General features: G+C 45.0%; 1 protein-coding gene across 3 annotated transcripts; it reads right to left on the reverse strand.

Moving 5' to 3' along the window:
- Window positions 1–239: 239 nt before the first annotated feature.
- Window positions 240–14,406, reverse strand: LOC135554442 (TBC1 domain family member 10B-like). 3 transcript variants are annotated; one of them, XM_064986754.1, is made up of 10 exons: window positions 13,919–14,406; window positions 11,515–12,687; window positions 6,787–6,886; window positions 6,584–6,691; window positions 5,427–5,533; window positions 5,180–5,294; window positions 4,972–5,037; window positions 4,710–4,899; window positions 4,484–4,638; window positions 240–4,324 (listed from the first exon to the last, which is right to left on the reverse strand). In XM_064986754.1, the coding sequence occupies exons 2-10, from the start codon at window positions 12,666–12,668 to the stop codon at window positions 3,437–3,439; spliced, it is 2,883 nt and encodes a 960-aa protein (XP_064842826.1). In that variant the 5' UTR covers window positions 12,669–12,687; window positions 13,919–14,406; the 3' UTR covers window positions 240–3,436. The 3 variants fall into 3 exon arrangements, with proteins under 3 accessions (XP_064842826.1, XP_064842828.1, XP_064842827.1); XM_064986756.1 differs by having other exon boundaries at window positions 11,524–12,687; window positions 13,919–14,405; XM_064986755.1 differs by lacking the exon at window positions 13,919–14,406 and adding an exon at window positions 13,557–13,739.
- Between the last annotated feature and the right edge of the window lie 3,428 nt (window positions 14,407–17,834).

The following is a 17,834-nucleotide window of genomic DNA, read 5'->3' on the forward strand; positions in this document are numbered from 1 at the left end:
ATTTCCTGTGCTGTGTGCATTGGGGGAAGAAATACAAATTTTCTTGAGACACCACCAAAATCTTATCCGCACTCGGCCCATTTGTAAAGACAGCAATCATACATCTTTACTGCCCCCTGCTGGACCATAGACTGTCTGAAATATGAAGTTTTTCCAGAATGGAATAAAATGTTCATGCACAACTCATTGGGAGAATGTGGGCTATATCAATATGAAAAGAGAATGCAAGGCAGAGCAGGGTTCTTTAATATATTATGGTTTATTATTCATCACAACTGTCATTATCATTATTAATGAAATACATCATGTGTAGATTTTCTGCAGTTAAGGAATGAATTTTATTATCTAGGATTTTATTTTTCCACCAATAACAGTTCCATGTAAACTGAAAACAACAAGACATACAGTTGGGGAGAAACCATGACAAAATAGAAAAACATAACAGCAACAACCTTTAAAAAAATCTAATCAGTGGGACACTCCCGATTAAAAGCAATCAAGCTCAAGGATTTCAGGACCAATGCAGAAATGCACTCAGGATCTAAATGTCTCTGTTGACTCATCCTGGCTATTTCAGGCGTGAGGACTGATTCCAGATCCAGATCAATTTGGGAGCAATGACAGGATGACTGTCACGACCTCTTGATGACTCAACATAGAATCGAGGACCTTAAGGAGCCTATCCAATTGGATGAAGCCTGGGCCTGCTTGGAGAAATATTGCTCCATCGTGATTGTTTCTATAGCATTCTCAGGGTTCTCCAACATTCTCAGAGTTCTCCAACTTCTAATTATTGCCATGAAAACTACTGATCTCAGTAGTGGCATTGCTGGCCGTCAGTGCTGCTATTTGACAATATGCTTTGTGAACAGTAAGGTTTGCATAAACATGTTCAAGTCATCTTCGCCGACTCTACTCTGATCCAAGTGATTCTGAGAAGACTGAAAGCCAAATGTGAGGGAAGAAGTGGGAAAGCAGAGGCTTAAAAAAATAACATGAGTTGGGGAAAAAAGACAAATAGTGAACAAAAAGGACATTTTGGCTACGATTACACTAAAGACCCTCCTCTCCTACAAAAACAGTACAGAGAATCAGTGTTGAGAATCAGTGTTGAGAATCAATGGTTTCCACCAAGGAATGGTGTTACAGTAACTAACGGACACTATCCATCTAATGTACAGTATAGATACGTTACATTACACTGTGTGTGAGTGGGTTAGGGAGTTATTTAAACATCATCATGGTGGTTGGTTACAACATACTGGTGTGACAAAGACAGACAACTTCAGATCTTCTTTACAACCCTTGTCATAGTTGACTAAACGCCTCCCAGTTTCATATACAGTACTTTATGACCTTCGGCTCACTCAAATTATGTCATATCTAAAATACTCATGTGAATCCTAGTTCATCGGTTGATGGTCATTCCCTTGTTCTTCAATCACTGTCAGGTTTAATACTGTAATAAGGTAACTGGAGAATTGTGGGCCTAACATTACCCATAGCTACCACAGTAAACTTGAAATATGAAATGACAAACAGGATTTGTTATCTTAGAAGATGAGGACAAATGTGCAATAATGAAATCAAAACAGCCATACCAGTATCTAAAAAAAAACAATACTTAACATTATCCTCAAACTGGGCTTCACATCGCCAGCCATCCTTCCAGTTAACCAGGTGTACTTTACTCACATTAGAAAAATAGCAGTCAGATCCAAAATAAAGAATACATATATAATATCTGATTAAATTAACCAACTTTGTACATAAATACATCATAGCCCGAAGGTCAGAGTTCAGAGGTTAATGCTACATTGGCAAGCCTGACCCGCCCAGCACCAAGTGGCTTCCTATGGGTCCTAAAGGCGCAGGTGTAAGAGGTGAAACTATCCCATAGAGATGGAAATAGGCCTCATCATTGTATCTGTGCCATTATAGCATCTGTGACAGCTTCATTGAGGCAATCTCCATTTCAAAGTAGTCAATTTTCTTCTTCGCGATTGGCTGATCCCTCCTGATGTCCTGGTTGCACAACTCCAACAGGGTCACCAGTAGGGATCGGTCAATGAAGTTGGAAGTCCCACCATGTTGACTACATTCAAATGGTGGAAGCCCTCATGGCCCTGCTCATGCTAAAACAGCCCTTTGGCCACTAGAGGCCTCTATCATTCTGTATGAACTATCCAGATGAAATTCAACAACCTACCTACCAACCAAACAGAAGTGGCCAACTTAAGTTTCTCAAATCACTCTAAATAGATCACATTCCAATGGGTTAATTTACTAAAAGCCTCACCCTTATTACTATTTGGCTAAATAAAAATATATATTATTTAATTTATCACAAGCAGAAAAATAATAGATGGACATTTGGTCTGACGGGCAGATTCAGAGTTGTCATTAAATGCAGAAGGACCCTCCCTGGCTAAACTACCAGTATCTATTATCATCTCCCACTATAAACATACTCAAGAGAAACTTGAAAAGACAAAAAAAAAAAATTACATTCTAAAATGAAATCACTCTGTGTTGTTAGGGAGGTGCCATCCTGATCCATGCATGTCTGTCTGTCAAGGCTCAGAATGTCATGTTCATTTCTCCCTCACCTTACAAACCCTCCCTATCGCAGTGTAAATCTCTCCATTTACATTTAGTCACTGGTCAGAAGACTAGAGATCAAGAGATTAGAGAAAGGGGGGAGAAAACAAGCAACTCAAAAAAGAAGACAAAGACATGAGAGAAAGAGCAGAGAAAATGGGTGGCAATATTGAACGGTAACTCAGCTCACTACGCTACTAAGGCACACACTCACACAACACTTAACACTACAATAAATAGGTCCTCCCAGACATCCAAACACCATAGTACTACCAGCAATCACAGTCCTCAGTGCCTGGGTTTGAGATATTTTTCAATTGTTTACTTTTATCTGCAGGCATTCCGGTTGGACATCTGACCACAAACTGGACATGACAGGGCATTATGGGGAACGACTCAAGGGTCCTACATGGATTTAGGATGTTCTATTTACACCCAATCTATAACTCCAACCTACTCTATGTCCACGGCTTGTCTGTCCACCAGCTATAGTCTGATAAAAACTAAATAAAATTATAAACTAAATGAGAAAACAGTTGTGTGATCTTGGGAGATCCATTGTGAACCACACAGACAATTCTCCAGTTGCAAAAGGAAACGTGTCCCATCTTAATTATTCAAACTCATTGATGAAGAAAGCATGGGGGGGGGTATGACCCCTGGGGTGCTAATAGAACCATGATCCAGATGTCTCCTGACTATATGTAGTCCTCAAGATGCACTATACAGGAGGCCTTCTCCTTTTCTCTCTTTCATTCTACTTCTGGGGGTCTTTTGTTTCCATGTCCTCTTTTTTTCCCTTCTCCGTTTTCTTTCTGAAGGAAAACAGGAGAAACTAGGCCGAATCTCTTGGTGCTGTGGCTCCATTCTTCTCCTCTGCCTCTCCTCCCCCCCTGTCCTTTTTCTTCCCCCCCTTCTCCCTTTTCTTCTCTTTCTCTGCCCGCTCCTTCTCCTTCTTCTGGCTCTCCTTGTCTGCTTTGTCCTTCTTCTTCTCCTTCTCTTTCCTCTTCTCCTCCTCCTTCTCTTTCTTCTTGTCTTCCTTGCTCCTCTTCTTCTTCCTGTCATCCTCTCCTCCTGTAGCTGCTGCTCCTCCTCCTCCTCCTCCGTCTGGGAACGGGGGCAGAGGCGTGTTGTTAGCGGTGGGTGATGGGATAGTGGGTGTGATCTGCTCAGAAGTAACTTTGGGGGAGAGGGTGTTGGGTGGTGTATGGTGTACTGGGGCTGATGCACCAGGCTGGCTCTGTGCTGAGGTCTGGGCTGGGCCAGAAGAGGGGCCTGGACCAGACCCAACCAAAGGACTCTGAGAGGCAGGCGCCCTAGCTACAGAGCTAGTAGACATGGGTGGTTTGTGGGCGGGGCCTCTGGGTGGGCTTGAAGCTGCCACTGAGGGGTTCTGTCGCTGCATGGCCTCCATCCCAGAGGCCCCAGAGAAGGAGCCCATCTTCTGAGAACGGAAGGGGGTTTTGGACTTGCGGAAGCCGGGGAGGGAGAGCAGGCTGGAGGACGCCCTGAGGGGCCCTGGAGGGGGGATGGACCCCAGGAAGGAGAAGCTACCCCCGGAGCTGATGGCGGAGGCCCGACGCTTGTGCTCGTGGATGTCCCGTGTCCCATGGAGCCTTCGGACAGGCTGGTGGGTCAGTTCGCCCCTGGACTCCCTCCACTTCCTTACCTGAATACTGCACTCCCTCTCGATCAGAGCCTCGGTCACCGCCAGAGACACCACCTACACACAGACAGAGACATACAGAGGAAGTCATCAAACCAGATTTAGACACACAGACAGTGAAACGTCAGTTGACTCATTTGACTCGTGTCAATGAGTCAGAGTAGGAGTATGTTTAGAGAACACATGTATGTCTGTAAACACTGTTTACAGTCTCACCTCCTGCACCAATAGGTCCTCTCTGACAGACTCAGGTGGGATGTTCCGGAGGCGCTCCATGGTTTCGTACATGCCCTGGACCTCCCGCAGTTTATCCACCGAGCCAAGCATCTGCTTGAGCAGCACCAGGCCCACACGGAACACTATCTTCACTCCTAGAAAACAGCACAGTTAGCTTATAGTTATCCACAGCATCATGTGCACTGTGTGTGTGTGTGTGTCTTACCCTCACAGAAGAACATGTCCCACACACGTAGCACACAGGACCACGGCAGGGTGCGTGAAAAGACACACATGAACCACTCGGTCATGTAGAGAATGGGGTCTATCTTAAACTTCTTCAGGTGACGGTAGGCCATGGGACAGACACGACGTAGCAGAGAGAAGAAGATCTCTCCGTCCAACTGGATTGCTTCCTAAAAGAATGATGAGTCGGCTCAGTGTACACCGAAGAAGAAGATACAGTGTGTGTTCGTTCATTTACTCACCAATCCAGCACTATAATATCCAGGCAGGTACGTCTCACAGATCTGCACCAGACACCAGAAGGCATGCTGCAAGTTGGGAATATACACATTACACCACATTATAAACACCTCGCCACATCCCACTACTTCATCATTCTAGAACATTGTTCCCATTCCCAGTCTCCTCCACAGTCCCCCTCTCTCTCTGTGTCCCCCAGCAGCCCCTCACCTCCGCAGGCATGTGCATGAGCAGGACAGCAGCCACCGGGGCCTGGGCCTGGCAGTATCCCTCTTCAGGTCTGTACACTGTGTAGGCTTTCAGTACCCGGTACAGATCCTGCTGCCTGGAGGCCACACCAGAAGAGAACAGACAGTTTGCACACATGCACCCAAAGTACATTTTTATGGTACATGTCAGCATGCTCTACATGGACTGAACAAATCCTATTATACGTCAGTAAAGCATGGTCATTTACCCGTGTCCACCGCGAGCAGCAAACATCTCATGGAAGGGGAACTGTCTATGCAGGTCCTTCTCTATAATGTCCAACCATTTAGGGTCTCCCTGCTCCCTCTCCAACTCCTACAGAGATTAAGAGAGAAAGAAATGTTCAGATCATTTCTAATTGAGCAACTTTAAAAAGCAACAAATCTAGTTGGAGCAGAATAATATGGAACAGGACTGAGTATAACTAGGCCTTTAACAAAGCATGTCTGTGTCAGAGTGAAAGCAGAGAAAGGGAAGGAAAAAGGGTTTATCTGATATGATCTGTCCAGACCCCCAGGTCTGTGAAGGTAGACCCAGTCAGGCTGGATTACTACCCAGGATAAGAGGCTTAGAGCTGGGGAGTTCTCTGCGCCCCCTAATAAACACCCCCTGGAGATCTAACTGGTCGAACGAGCCACAACTCCTCCCCATCGCATTAACTTCTGTTCCAGTTAGTCTGTCTACCTAGGAGGTCACTGAAGAACTTCTGTTCCAGTTAGTCTGTCTACCTAGGAGGTCACTGAAGAACTTCTGTTCCAGTTAGTCTGTCTACCTAGGAGGTCACTGAAGAACTTCTGTTCCAGTTAGTCTGTCTACCTAGGAGGTCACTGAAGAACTTCTGTTCCAGTTAGTCTGTCTACCTAGGAGGTCACTGAAGAACTTCTGTTCCAGTTAGTCTGTCTACCTAGGAGGTCACTGAAGAACTTCTGTTCCAGTTAGTCTGTCTACCTAGGAGGTCACTGAAGAACTTCTGTTCCAGTTAGTCTGTCTGAAGAACCAGTTAGTCTGGAGGTCACTGAAGAACTTCTGTTCCAGTTAGTCTGTCTACCTAGGAGGTCACTGAAGAACTTCTGTTCCAGTTAGTCTGTCTACCTAGGAGGTCACTGAAGAACTTCTGTTCCAGTTAGTCTGTCTACCTAGGAGGTCACTGAAGAACTTCTGTACTCAAATATGTTCTTTTGATTACAGTGATATTTTGACTACAATGACCCTAAATAGAGGCTGTAGGAATGATGGCCTTGGATTTGAATGGGTGAAGAGTACATAGGCAGAGTTAGTCTTTGAGTGCCTGCTTCACAATAGACATGTTTTGCATAGTGGATGTGTGAGTATGAAGACAGAAAGGGTGTGGGTTAGTGGCAGTACCTCAAACTTGCCGGGGTTGGAGTCCAGGAGCTCCTTGCTGTTGGAGAGCAGCTGCCAGGCTTTAGCCCTGAGAGAAGAGGGGATCCCCTTCCTACAGCGCAACTTCACCTGGAACACACACATACACTTATGTTATACTCACATACAATGTATGTAATAGATAAACAATCTCATACCATACATAGACAGAAGTAGCTAAGTACCTTTTGGAAGCGTCTTGAGACCCATTTGTCCCAATTGTTGAACATGTCCAGCCATTTCAGCTCTCTCTGCCGTGCTACATCAACTCTGATGTCCTTATCACTGTAACACATGGAGGAAGAGTTATCAACATAAACACACATGCATGTCAACCACACTGGGCATGTAAGACAGTGTATTTATTGCTTTCCATGGATTTTTCTGCCATTGAAATCCTTGGGCAGGGCACCTAATTATTATTTTTTATATATAATTGAAATATATTTTCAGGATGGAAAAACGCTTCCACTGTCAACGTAAACGACTTAAACCAGATCGGATTACTGAGACTGCCAATGTTTGTCCTCCATTGGGCAGCACTTACACTGGTGCTAAGTGTCTGGATTGTTCCTTTCATCTGGATGATCAGAGTGTGTGGAGAGCACAGCAGAATGATGCCGCCATCATGGCGATCCACAAAACTCTGTCTGAAGAAGACTCGAAGAGTTGCTTCAATTAGATGTTCAGCATAATTCATAAAGATAAAGTGTATCGAAAAACTCTGGGAGGAGATGGAACACATAGCACCCATTACCACGTCTTCATCCCCTCTACATTGACTGACCAAATGATCCAAGCGTATCATGCCAACCCCGTGTGTGGCCATCTTGGAGTTTACAAGACCTACCGAAGATTACAGGGGGTGGCTTACTGGCCAGGCTTACGGGTTGATACCAAGAAGTTCTTACACAGTGGGAAGTCTGCCAGAAATACAAACCAGACATTGGCAGACATGCCTGGAAACTGCAGCAGACATGGTGAACCATCCCAATGGAGTGCTGGGAATTTACCTCATGGGACCTTTTCCTCCCAACCGGGAAGGAATTTTTATTGGTGGTAGTGGATTACATACACACTGGTTGGAGTCGTTTCCCCTCCGCAAAGCCACTGCATCCGCCATTGCTCTAATTCTGCAAAGGTGTCTTTACCAGATTCCAGACCAAATTCTCTCTGACCGAGGTCCGCAGTTCATATCAGGAATCTACAAAGAGCTCAGTACCTACTGGGGTGTAGCTGGCACGGCCTTCCATCCACAGACCAACCTGACCGAGAGGGTAAACCGCACCTTGAAGGAGATGATTGCTTAATTCGAGGGGGGATCAGCATCTTCCTGAGTTTTGCTTTGCACTGAAATCCGCAGTCCAGTAGATTTCTGGGGTCAGATGGACTGAGTCTTGCAAAGTTCCAACGTTTCACCTGACTGCCCAGCATTTGATGCAGTCCAACAGCACCACACATTGCTAGCCAGAGTGGAGGCCAGCAGAATCAAAGCCAAACAACGACAGGTCAGAAACTATGACAAACATAGACGAGAGTTTCCCACCACAGCCTCATGTCTGGGTCTGTTATCATCTGTCAAAGACTTCCAAACAGTCCACTGCCAAGCTAGCTTCAAGATGGAAAGATCCATACTGTGTGGTGCAGCAGTTGGGGCCGGTGAACTACTTAGTCTGTTTGGAGGACACTTGGGAAGATGTCAGGACGGTGCATGATGTTGACCTAAATCCCTGCTACCCTACTGCAGAGGAGGCAAAAACAACACCTGCAGGAACTCTTCTTGGAGGGGGACTTCCCTGGTTTAGTGTCGGAGAAATCTGAACCTGCCAAAACCTGCATCCTCTCTGTTTCTACAGGCTTTGGCAAAATCCTGCACGGAGTCTTCACCATGCCCTGCCACTTTAAGAGCGCATCAGCAGTCAGGAAGGAGGAAATAACGATAGCTCTTCCGGCTCTGTGAAGAACTCTGTTGGCGCGGAAGTTTGACAGTGTGTGCAACTCTGCAGAAGTATTGATCATTTTCAGCATGCTTAGTTGTAAAGTGTTTAAGTCGATCACTGGTGTTACCGCTCTAGGTCGTGGCTGTAATCTTTTGGGACCGCTCCCGTCATTGTACGCATGGAGTAGTAACAACATTGTTGCGAAGCTTTGAAAAACAAACCATTAGGTGTATCAGACAGACAGTGTAACTGCAAGCCCCCCCCCCCTCACATTCCCTCTATCGCTCCTGTGCTTTTCACTGCAGCAGAATCTCTTTTTAGATGCTCCTGTGGTTGGACTATTAGTCCCATGCCAGTCATATTTGGTGTGACATTTTAGTTAAAGGGAGTTTGCGTGAGAGTTATTGTTTATTGTTGTTTGAACTGTATTGATTTTGTGTGGGACCATTTACATTTGGCCAAGGAGATTTTTAGGCATTTTAAGGCCTTCTTTGTATTGTCTATGAACACACACTCCACACACCCATTCATACTGCCCCCCCTCTGAGGTAATGCAGAATATTGCAAATCATCTAATGTTGATGACTGGGCTCTTTCTTGTCAATTGTTTCTATGAAGTTGCCTTTAAATTGCTCTGCCATTATTATTGGTTGGGTTCCCCCTGTGCTGTGACATGCGTTTTATATGGTGTCTTATCTTTCCTCTCCACTGGCTATCTGGAAAACAGGCTACACTCTAGGCAGTCTCTTCTGCTGATGTGTGTGGATCTGGTAGTGGTACTCTCTCTATTCTACTCTTTTCCTTTCAGCATGGTTAATACCTGCCTGGCGCCCGAAACAAAATCTTTCTTTACCCCTCTCTAAACTCTAAAAATTCCTCTACAAAGTATGTAGAAAAGATAATAGACCTCATATTATATATATACTATTTTTCATAATAGAATCTTTGAGAACATCAGCAAAATAAAAGCTAAAATTACAAAAACAATTAATTGAACAGTATCAACTTTGTTATTATGTTTGAGCAAAAGAACACAGCATTAGAAATAGAAAAATGCATAGAATTGCAGGTAATTCACCTTAAAAAAATACAAAAATGTTCTCAGCTCCAAGGCAGAATATGTAGAATTGCAGGAAAGTAGATTTAAAACAGCAAAAATGTCTCTCGGTGCCATGGAGAAGTTTGGAGAAATGCAGGAAATTGTCTTAAAAATATAAAAATTGAGGGCCTCTAAAATTCAGCCCCACTGACTGCGCCCACTGTCACGACCCCTGCCATACCCACAACTTAACACATTTTTGTTCTGGATTTAAAAAAAACTGCTTATCTAAATACGGATATCCTAAGATTGGATGCAGCTACAGGGTCATGTTCATTCAGTACATTTACATTACATTTAAGTCATTTAGCAGACGCTCTTATCCAGAGCGACTTACAAATTGGTGAATTCACCTTCTGACATCCAGTGGAACAGCCACTTTACAATAGTGCATCTAAATCTTTTAAGGGGGGGGGGGTGAGAAGGATTTCCTATCCTATCCTAGGTATTCCTTGAAGAGGTGGGGTTTCAGGTGTCTCCGGAAGGTGGTGAATGATATGTACAGAGTAGATATACTAGAATGATATGTACAGCAGTAGATATACTAGAATGATATGTACAGCAGTAGATATACTAGAATGATATGTACAGAGTAGATATACTAGAATGATATGTACAGAGTAGATATACTAGAATGATATGTACAGAGTAGATATACTAGAATGATATGTACAGAGTAGATATAGTAGATTTCAAACAGGAGCTAGAGTTGTTTTAAATGGAAGCTGTGCGACCTGAGATTCTTTAAAAGGAATACTCATCTACAGATTTATATTATACTTCATATTATATGCTCATTTACAATATTTCTGTCCTACACTACTCTCTCTCACACAGACACCCTTTGATAACGACACTGAAGTGGAACAGGCTTAATCAAGACCAAACTAAATCAATAAAACAGAAGAGGAAGTGCACTTAGAGAGACTGTCCGAGGGGAGGGGCAAGATACGTTCTCCAGACAGAGAGGGAAATGAGTGGCTGGGCGAGGCACAGTCAGTACATATTGTGTCACAAAAGCGCTCTCAGCACTATCTATCTGAGTCACACAAAGGAGAGATGAAGAACAGACCGATAAGTTTAGAGTGGATATAGGGAGGACTGGACAGAAAGTGTGGGGAGGGAGAGATCACTTGGGCAAGATGGGTGACTCGGAGAAGATGACCAAGCCAGGAAAGACGGTTGATTGTCAAAGACTCCAGCCCCCCAAGTCATAGAGTTCTGCTACCGCACGGCAAGCGGTACTGGAGCACCAAGTCCGGGACCAAAAAGCTCCATAACAGCTTCTACCCCCAAGCCATAAGACTGCTTAATAGTTAATCAAATGGCTACCCGGAGTATTTGCATTGAACACCTTTTGTTAATTATACGTTTTTGCACAGACTATGTACACTCACTGGACTCAACCATACACTCACATTCCAACACACACACTTGCATATTGACGCTACACATACACATATCCCTTCCCACTATGCTTCTGCTACCCTCTGTTTGTTTAGATCTATGCATAGTCACTTTACCCCTACCTATGTACATATTACCTCATACCCCTGCACATTGACTCGGTACCCTTTGTATATAACCTCATTATAGTTATTTTATTGTGTTACTATTTTTCCTTTAGTTTATTTAGCAAATGTTTAGCTTTTTTTAATTTTTACTCTGCACTGTTGGTTAAGGACTCGTAAGTAAGCATTTTACGGTAAGGTCTACTACAACTGTTGTAGTCGGAGCATGTGACAAATATAATTTTCTTTAAGAGAGAAAAAAACAAACCAGTGTAATTGCCTATCTACAGTCAGAGTGAAGACACAATAGATGTGTATTTTACATGGGTGTGTGCATAGAGTGAGGGTGTGTTTTTGTTTTACCATGCCCACCTGCCCTCGCTGTACTGGGTCCCACCGAGGAAGCCATATTTGTCAGTGCGTCTGACAGCCAGGCCATTGATCTCTGAGTCTGACCCGATAGAGCTTCCATCCTCCCCCAAGCCAGACAGAGACTCAAGGGTCCCTGACATCATGCTGGCTGACTCCAAGTAGCTGAGGGTGTCTGGGGCTGGGGCTCTGGGGTAGGGCAGGGAGAGGGAGACAGGTTCCTGGAACACTGGGGGGCTGGGGTGCTCTGCTCTGGAGGGAGTGTTGGGTAGCTCTGCCCTTCTGGGAGATTGGCTTGAGGTCTCAGGTATGGGAGACAGGCTGGGGGTGTCCAGTTTGGGAGGGTTTTGGCTTTCTTCTGGTGGCTGACGATTTTGTGCTTCAGGGGCTACAGCTGCTTGGGTGGAGTCTGGAGGAGGGGGAGTGTAAGTGGGGGCAGGAGGAGGGGGAGTGTACGTGGGGGCAGGAGGAGGGGGAGATTCCACCATAGACTGAGGCTGAGCATAATCAGTAGCAGGATTAGTGTTCACAGTGACATGAACACTGGGGTAGAGATTAGGGGTGAGATTAAGACAGGAGGAGGGGCTGGTAGTCTGCTGTGTTACCCCCTGTACCTCTTGCTCACTGTGGGCCTGTGTAGGGCCCTCTGAGGGGGCATTCAACAGCTCCTTGCCCCCTGGGTTACTCACTTCCTGCTTTACAGCCAACACTGGGCTGGCCCCTGCCCCCAAGTATGTCTCCTTCACTCCCTCCCTCTGCCACAATGCTACATCTACCGGTGGGATGGCAGGAGTATCTAGGGCTATTACAGGTAAGGGGGCAGGTCTCTCTGGGGGTATTAGAGGTGGGGGCACTGGAGTCTCTGGAGTTAACGCTGATGAGACACGTTTGGGGGGACTCGGTGGAGGTCCTCTCCCCCCTCTCTTGGGAGAAGGAGGGTGTGAAGGAAGCGTCTCTCCTGGTACAGTTAATGTCAGAGAAGCTTTGTCACCGTACAGAGAGGACTTGGGGATTGGGTTCTCCTTAGGGGGCTCTGGGGTGGTGCTGCTGGGAGGAGGGGGGGCAGTAGAGGGTATGGGGAAGGAGGGTGCAGCATGTGTGTCACCTATAGCTGGAGGTGAGGGGATTAGGGCGGAGATTTCGGCCATGGCGCCTCCTTATTTTCTCCTTGACAGATGGAAAGAGAAGAGAAAGGTTTCATGAGAAACCAAAGTTAACAGAACTCTTAATCATGATCACATGGAAACAACCTCTCCACATTTCCATAGTGTATTAGAGTAAATTATGTTGGACTGATGATAATAAATAATACTGAGGCCATCAGTCCCTGCCACACACTTTTCAGACAAGTTTTTCACAAAAAAACAAAGTCTTTGCTTCCACAATGTTAAATGAAGAAGTTGGCTGTACATTTCAAAATCATGGACATTATTTGAGAGATAGGCTAGCTAATGCCCAAAGTTTTACTGGCTACCATATTGGTGGAATTGCAGTTTTGAACAGTGGGGAAGATTCTAATAACAGACAATGAAAACCAGCTAAAATTAAACAAACACAGTTCCCTATATCTGAAAGAGGACATTGGCCATTCATTACACACCTACCTCCTACTCTTTGTCTTCTATTTGATATTTAGTTAGTGGACATGGGTTTGGATTTTTCGAATTATTGCCCATTGGGGTATTTTCAACAAGCACCATCTCCACAATACAGTAACAATACAGTAATAGGTAGAATTATGCATGTCTATCTGAGGTTTCACTTAATGTTGTTCAATATGATGATTTGACCTGTGTTATTTACTATACCCAAACCCACCTCTTCATTTTTGCCCAATATCTATCCAGTGTCATCGAACACTGAAAATTCACGGACAATCTACAGAGCTGGATGTTGACAATGACATGTCTACAATTCAAATACATTGTAGAATACGTTCATTCAAAAGACTGCCTGGCCCTAACGAACAACTCAGGTGTGGCCACAAACATTATCAAGTGCATGCACTAACAAACACAACAGTCAGACAAAATTACCTTCGCTAGCAACCACCGATACAGTACCTTATTTCTTCTACCAAGATTACGGACAAGATTGCATTTATATTTCGCTGATCTAAGCAGGTTGGTTTGCTAACTCGTGTCAGCCAACACGCTAACTACCTAGCTACTATAGCTACCTAAAAACGAACGATTGTGTTTTCATATCCTCTCGAGGCCTCATTCAAAGTAACACAACTTCCCAATTCAACCACAGGAAAATTATATTGTTGCCAAACAGGCATCTTCGTTTTCTAGTGGTCCACTCCCCTCCCTAACGCTGGGGCCCTGCCTGACCATTGGGTCCACGGCCTTGCCCATCCGCTTCCCTCGATATAAACTCTCTCATGTAAACTTACCCACGGCCCGCGTGTCTACGTGATCCGTCCGCCTGGACGCCCAGGGCAGGGAGTTTGTCCGCGGGCCCCCCACAGCTCCGGTCCGCTAAGCTCCTCCGTTCAATGAAAGCACGACAATGAGAAGATGGACTGTCCAGGCAACAAAGGGAAAATAAATAGACAACGGCTGAGCAGGTTAGGAGGCGCAATGTCCCCCAAAACTAGCTAGCTAGTTAGTTAGCTTGCTGGCGAGTGATGTTAACCTAGCTGTATGTTTGGGTTACTCTCTGACATAACTGCAGAGAGTTTAAATCTTACAAATGTATATCATTTTACGACCAAATGGTATTCCTTTCTTCCAAACTGCCCTTCACAATCAGTGTGCTGTTAGACATTTAGCACAAATCGCCTGCATTTCCTTCTGCTGACAGCCACGTGCGCGCTCCTGTTAATGCGATCGGGCACTCACACGTATAGGCATAATCGGGACCATCTGTCAACACGAGTGGCAAAGAAAATAATAATATCAGGTTAAACTAGAACTAAGTAGATAGTATTTGTCTTAAATAATCTTTCATTTTCAAATATGTTGTTAAATTTGTATATGCACCGTTTGATTGAACTAAACTATCCTCTGTTTTTTAACGGTAGCAAACATTTATCGGATTGTCGCTGTCTCTCTGTACTCTGCTTCCCTCTGCTGTTGGTATAAAGCCATTACTTTTTAGAATTATACCAAAATCTCTACGATTTAACAGCAGGTAGCGCAAGACTTTAAGACCAGAATGAGACCAGTAGGTGGCATAAGATATTACAGTTTTTCTCGATTGCTAAAACACTAAAACCCATTGGCTGAACAAAGTTCTCAGTTGCCTGGACTCATTTAGCTAATTATGCCGTCTGTTGTCAATACCTTAAACCATTTCACATAGTAAAACACAATTTGCAGATCTCACTTAGACTTTTCAGCAAAACTCTAAACACATTCTCATTCTCAAAACACATTCTGCACTCTAATGCACATGTCATCCATACTGGTAAACACAAGTGGCAACAATCAAATACAAATAGAGAATACATGTCATTGATTGAGCACAACCACTCAAAATTGATTTAACCTGTTTCAAATTATACGACACAACCAATATAAGCCAGCTCAGAGAGCAAACAGGTTGTTGAAGGTGGGAAGGAGAAAGTCTGAGAATGGATAGAAGAAAAAATGTGAGAATACGAGGACGAGTGCGTATGTGAGGTGGACGACGAGGAGGAAGAGGATGAGGAGGGCAAGAAAGAGGACAGGGAGGACGAAGAGGAAGAGGAAGACAAAGACTGGAAATATCTGATGAAATTCGTGCAATAGTTATAGACCATGTTCTTGTCCATGAACTGACAATGAGGGAAGCAGGACTTAGAGTGCAACCCAATTTGAGCTGATTTTCTGTATCCACCATAGTAAGGACATTCAGAGAAGAGAACAGGTACAGAATACTACTGTATTTTTGTAATTGCAAATTTACTGTACTACACTATATGCAGCTGTTTCAATAGACATTTGTAAAGTTAATCACTGTATGTATTGTACTGCATGAATCACACAAACCACACCAACTCTTTTCAGGCTGCCTGGACCAATCCTCATCAGTATCAGTCCCAGCCCAGCCCAGCCCAGCCCAGCCCAGCTCAGCCCAGCTCAACCCCAACCCAGATCAAACCCAGCTCAGCCCAACCCAGCTCAACCCCAGCTCAGCCCCAGCCCAGCCCAGCCCAGCTCAGCCCAGCTCAACCCCAACCCAGATCAAACCCAGCTCAGCCCAACCCAGCTCAACCCCAGCCCAGCTCAGCCCCAGCCCAGCCCAGCTCAGCCCAGCTCAACCCCAACCCAGATCAACCCCAGCTCAGCCCAACCCAGCTCAACCCCAGCCCAGCCCAGCCCAGCTCAGCCCCAGCTCAGCCCCAGCCCAGCCCAGCTCAGCTCAGCCCAGCTCAACCCCAACCCAGATCAACCCCAGCTCAGCCCAACCCAGCTCAACCCCCCCAGCCCAGCCCAGCTCAGCCCCAGCTCAGCCCCAGCCCAGCTCAGCCCCAGCCCAGCTCAGCCCCAGCTATGTCGGCTACAGTTTCAACAGAATAAACACATCAAAACTCACAATCAAAGGATGATGCTTGTTAGATGCACTATTGTAAAGTGGCTGTTCCACTGATGTCAGAAGGTGAATTCACCAATTTGTAAGTCGCTCTGGATAAGAGCGTCTGCTAAATGACTTAAATGTAAATGTAAATGAATATGTTTTGTAACTGCAGAACTACTTTTGTAGAATTGCAAGGCTGCCACATGCAGGTGGAAGGACAGCTATATTCACTCGGGAGCAAGAGGCCGTTATAGTTGGCATGGTCCTTCAAGATAATAAGACTCGCAATAAGACTCAGAGAAATCCAGGAACGAGTGATACAAGACAACACACACTTCCAGGGAATTGACAGTGTGAGCATTTCCACTATTGACCGTGTCCTCCATCGTAACAGGATGCGAATGAAACAAGTATACAGAGTACATACAGAGTACCTTTTGAGTGCAACTCACCAAGGGTGAAAGAACTGCGAGCTCAGTATGTGCAAGTAAGTGTACATTCAGAAACATTTACTGTAATCCAGATTGTCTCCAGTACTAACACATACCATGTGAATGACATTACTCTTCAGTACATACAATGTATGTTAATCAGAAGCCTAATTGTACTCTACGGTATAGCACTGTCTCTGTACGACTTCTGTACGAATCCTACATACAGTATGTTGTATTTCTACACAGACAATATTTGACTTGGAATCCTTGGACAGACCCCATGAGTTCATCTTTGTTGATGAAGCAGGCTTCAATCCAACAAAGAGGAGAAGGAGAGGCTGAAACACGATTGGACAGCGGGCCATTGTTGAAGTCCCTGGTCAACGAGGTGGAAATGTCACAATCTGTGCTGCTATCAGCAACCATGGTGTTTTACATCACCATGTTACACTCGGGCCATATAACATCCAGCACCTTCTAAGATTTATTGCCAATCTAAGAGATATTTTATTTGAGCAGCAGGTTCAAGAGCAGCAGGGTCAAGAGCTAAATGAGAATCCCATTCCCACCTATGTGATAGTGTGGGACAATGTCAGTTTCCACCGAGCTGCTCATGTAAGGGAATGGTTTAACATCAATGGGCAGCTTATGAACTTGTACATCTAAAGCGAACAAGGCCCCTCCCCATGAGAGGAATGTCATGTTCCCGAGCCCGCCTTTCCTGAATCCGATTGAGGAGATCCAGAAGGAGAGGCCTTTTCTCCTCTTGGAGATGGAAAGTGTATGATAGACAACCCTACACCAGAATAAAGCTGCTGCAAACCGTCGCCATGGATTTTAGCCTGTGGTGATATAGGTGAGGAATCATGTCAGGGCTGGATACGGTATCATCTCCTCCTTAAACACACTCAGAGGCTTCGCCCCCCGTTGCCTCAGGAGGGACAATATTGCTTGTGATGGGTCCGGAGACTCGGAAACCCTGGAAGGGCGGTGGATCTGCCCTGACCCAGCCCAAAGACAAGGCACATTGATCACATGTTTACTCCTTTGATTTTTGCACCTTTTAGTATTGTATACTGTATTACAGTGCATTGTAGGCTGTATACTGTACAATGGACAAATTGTATGGCCCTGAACAGTGTGCTTTCCATTTATTAACAGTACTGACTGCTCAATATTGTACTGACTGCTCAATAGATTTTGACTGGTTGCAGGCTCTTTTGACTGGCACCTGCCATGCAGACTCCGACAGGACAGGACAAGGTGCTCCCAACGGTTGCATCTGTGGTAATATAGGTGAGGAATATCAACAAAGAACAAGAATTACAGTATCACAGAGACAGGACAAGTTTGTGAGATGCAGGGTACAGTACT

This window comes from Oncorhynchus masou, chromosome 14 (assembly GCF_036934945.1).
Source record: "Oncorhynchus masou masou isolate Uvic2021 chromosome 14, UVic_Omas_1.1, whole genome shotgun sequence".
In the NCBI taxonomy this organism is placed as follows: Eukaryota; Metazoa; Chordata; class Actinopteri; order Salmoniformes; family Salmonidae; genus Oncorhynchus; species Oncorhynchus masou.

What these genes read in the sequence shown, in the direction of transcription:
- LOC135554442 (XM_064986754.1), bottom strand. Translation starts at nt 12,668, where the DNA reads ATGGCCGAAATCTCCGCCCTAATCCCCTCACCTCCAGCTATAGGTGAC. An exon ending in CCAACCCCGGCAAGTTTGAG is followed by an intron (nt 5,534 to 6,583) that starts GTACTGCCACTA and finishes TAATCTCTGTAG; the next exon opens with GAGTTGGAGAGGGAGCAGGG. An exon ending in AGGACCTATTGGTGCAGGAG is followed by an intron (nt 4,325 to 4,483) that starts GTGAGACTGTAA and finishes GTCTGTGTGTAG; the next exon opens with GTGGTGTCTCTGGCGGTGAC.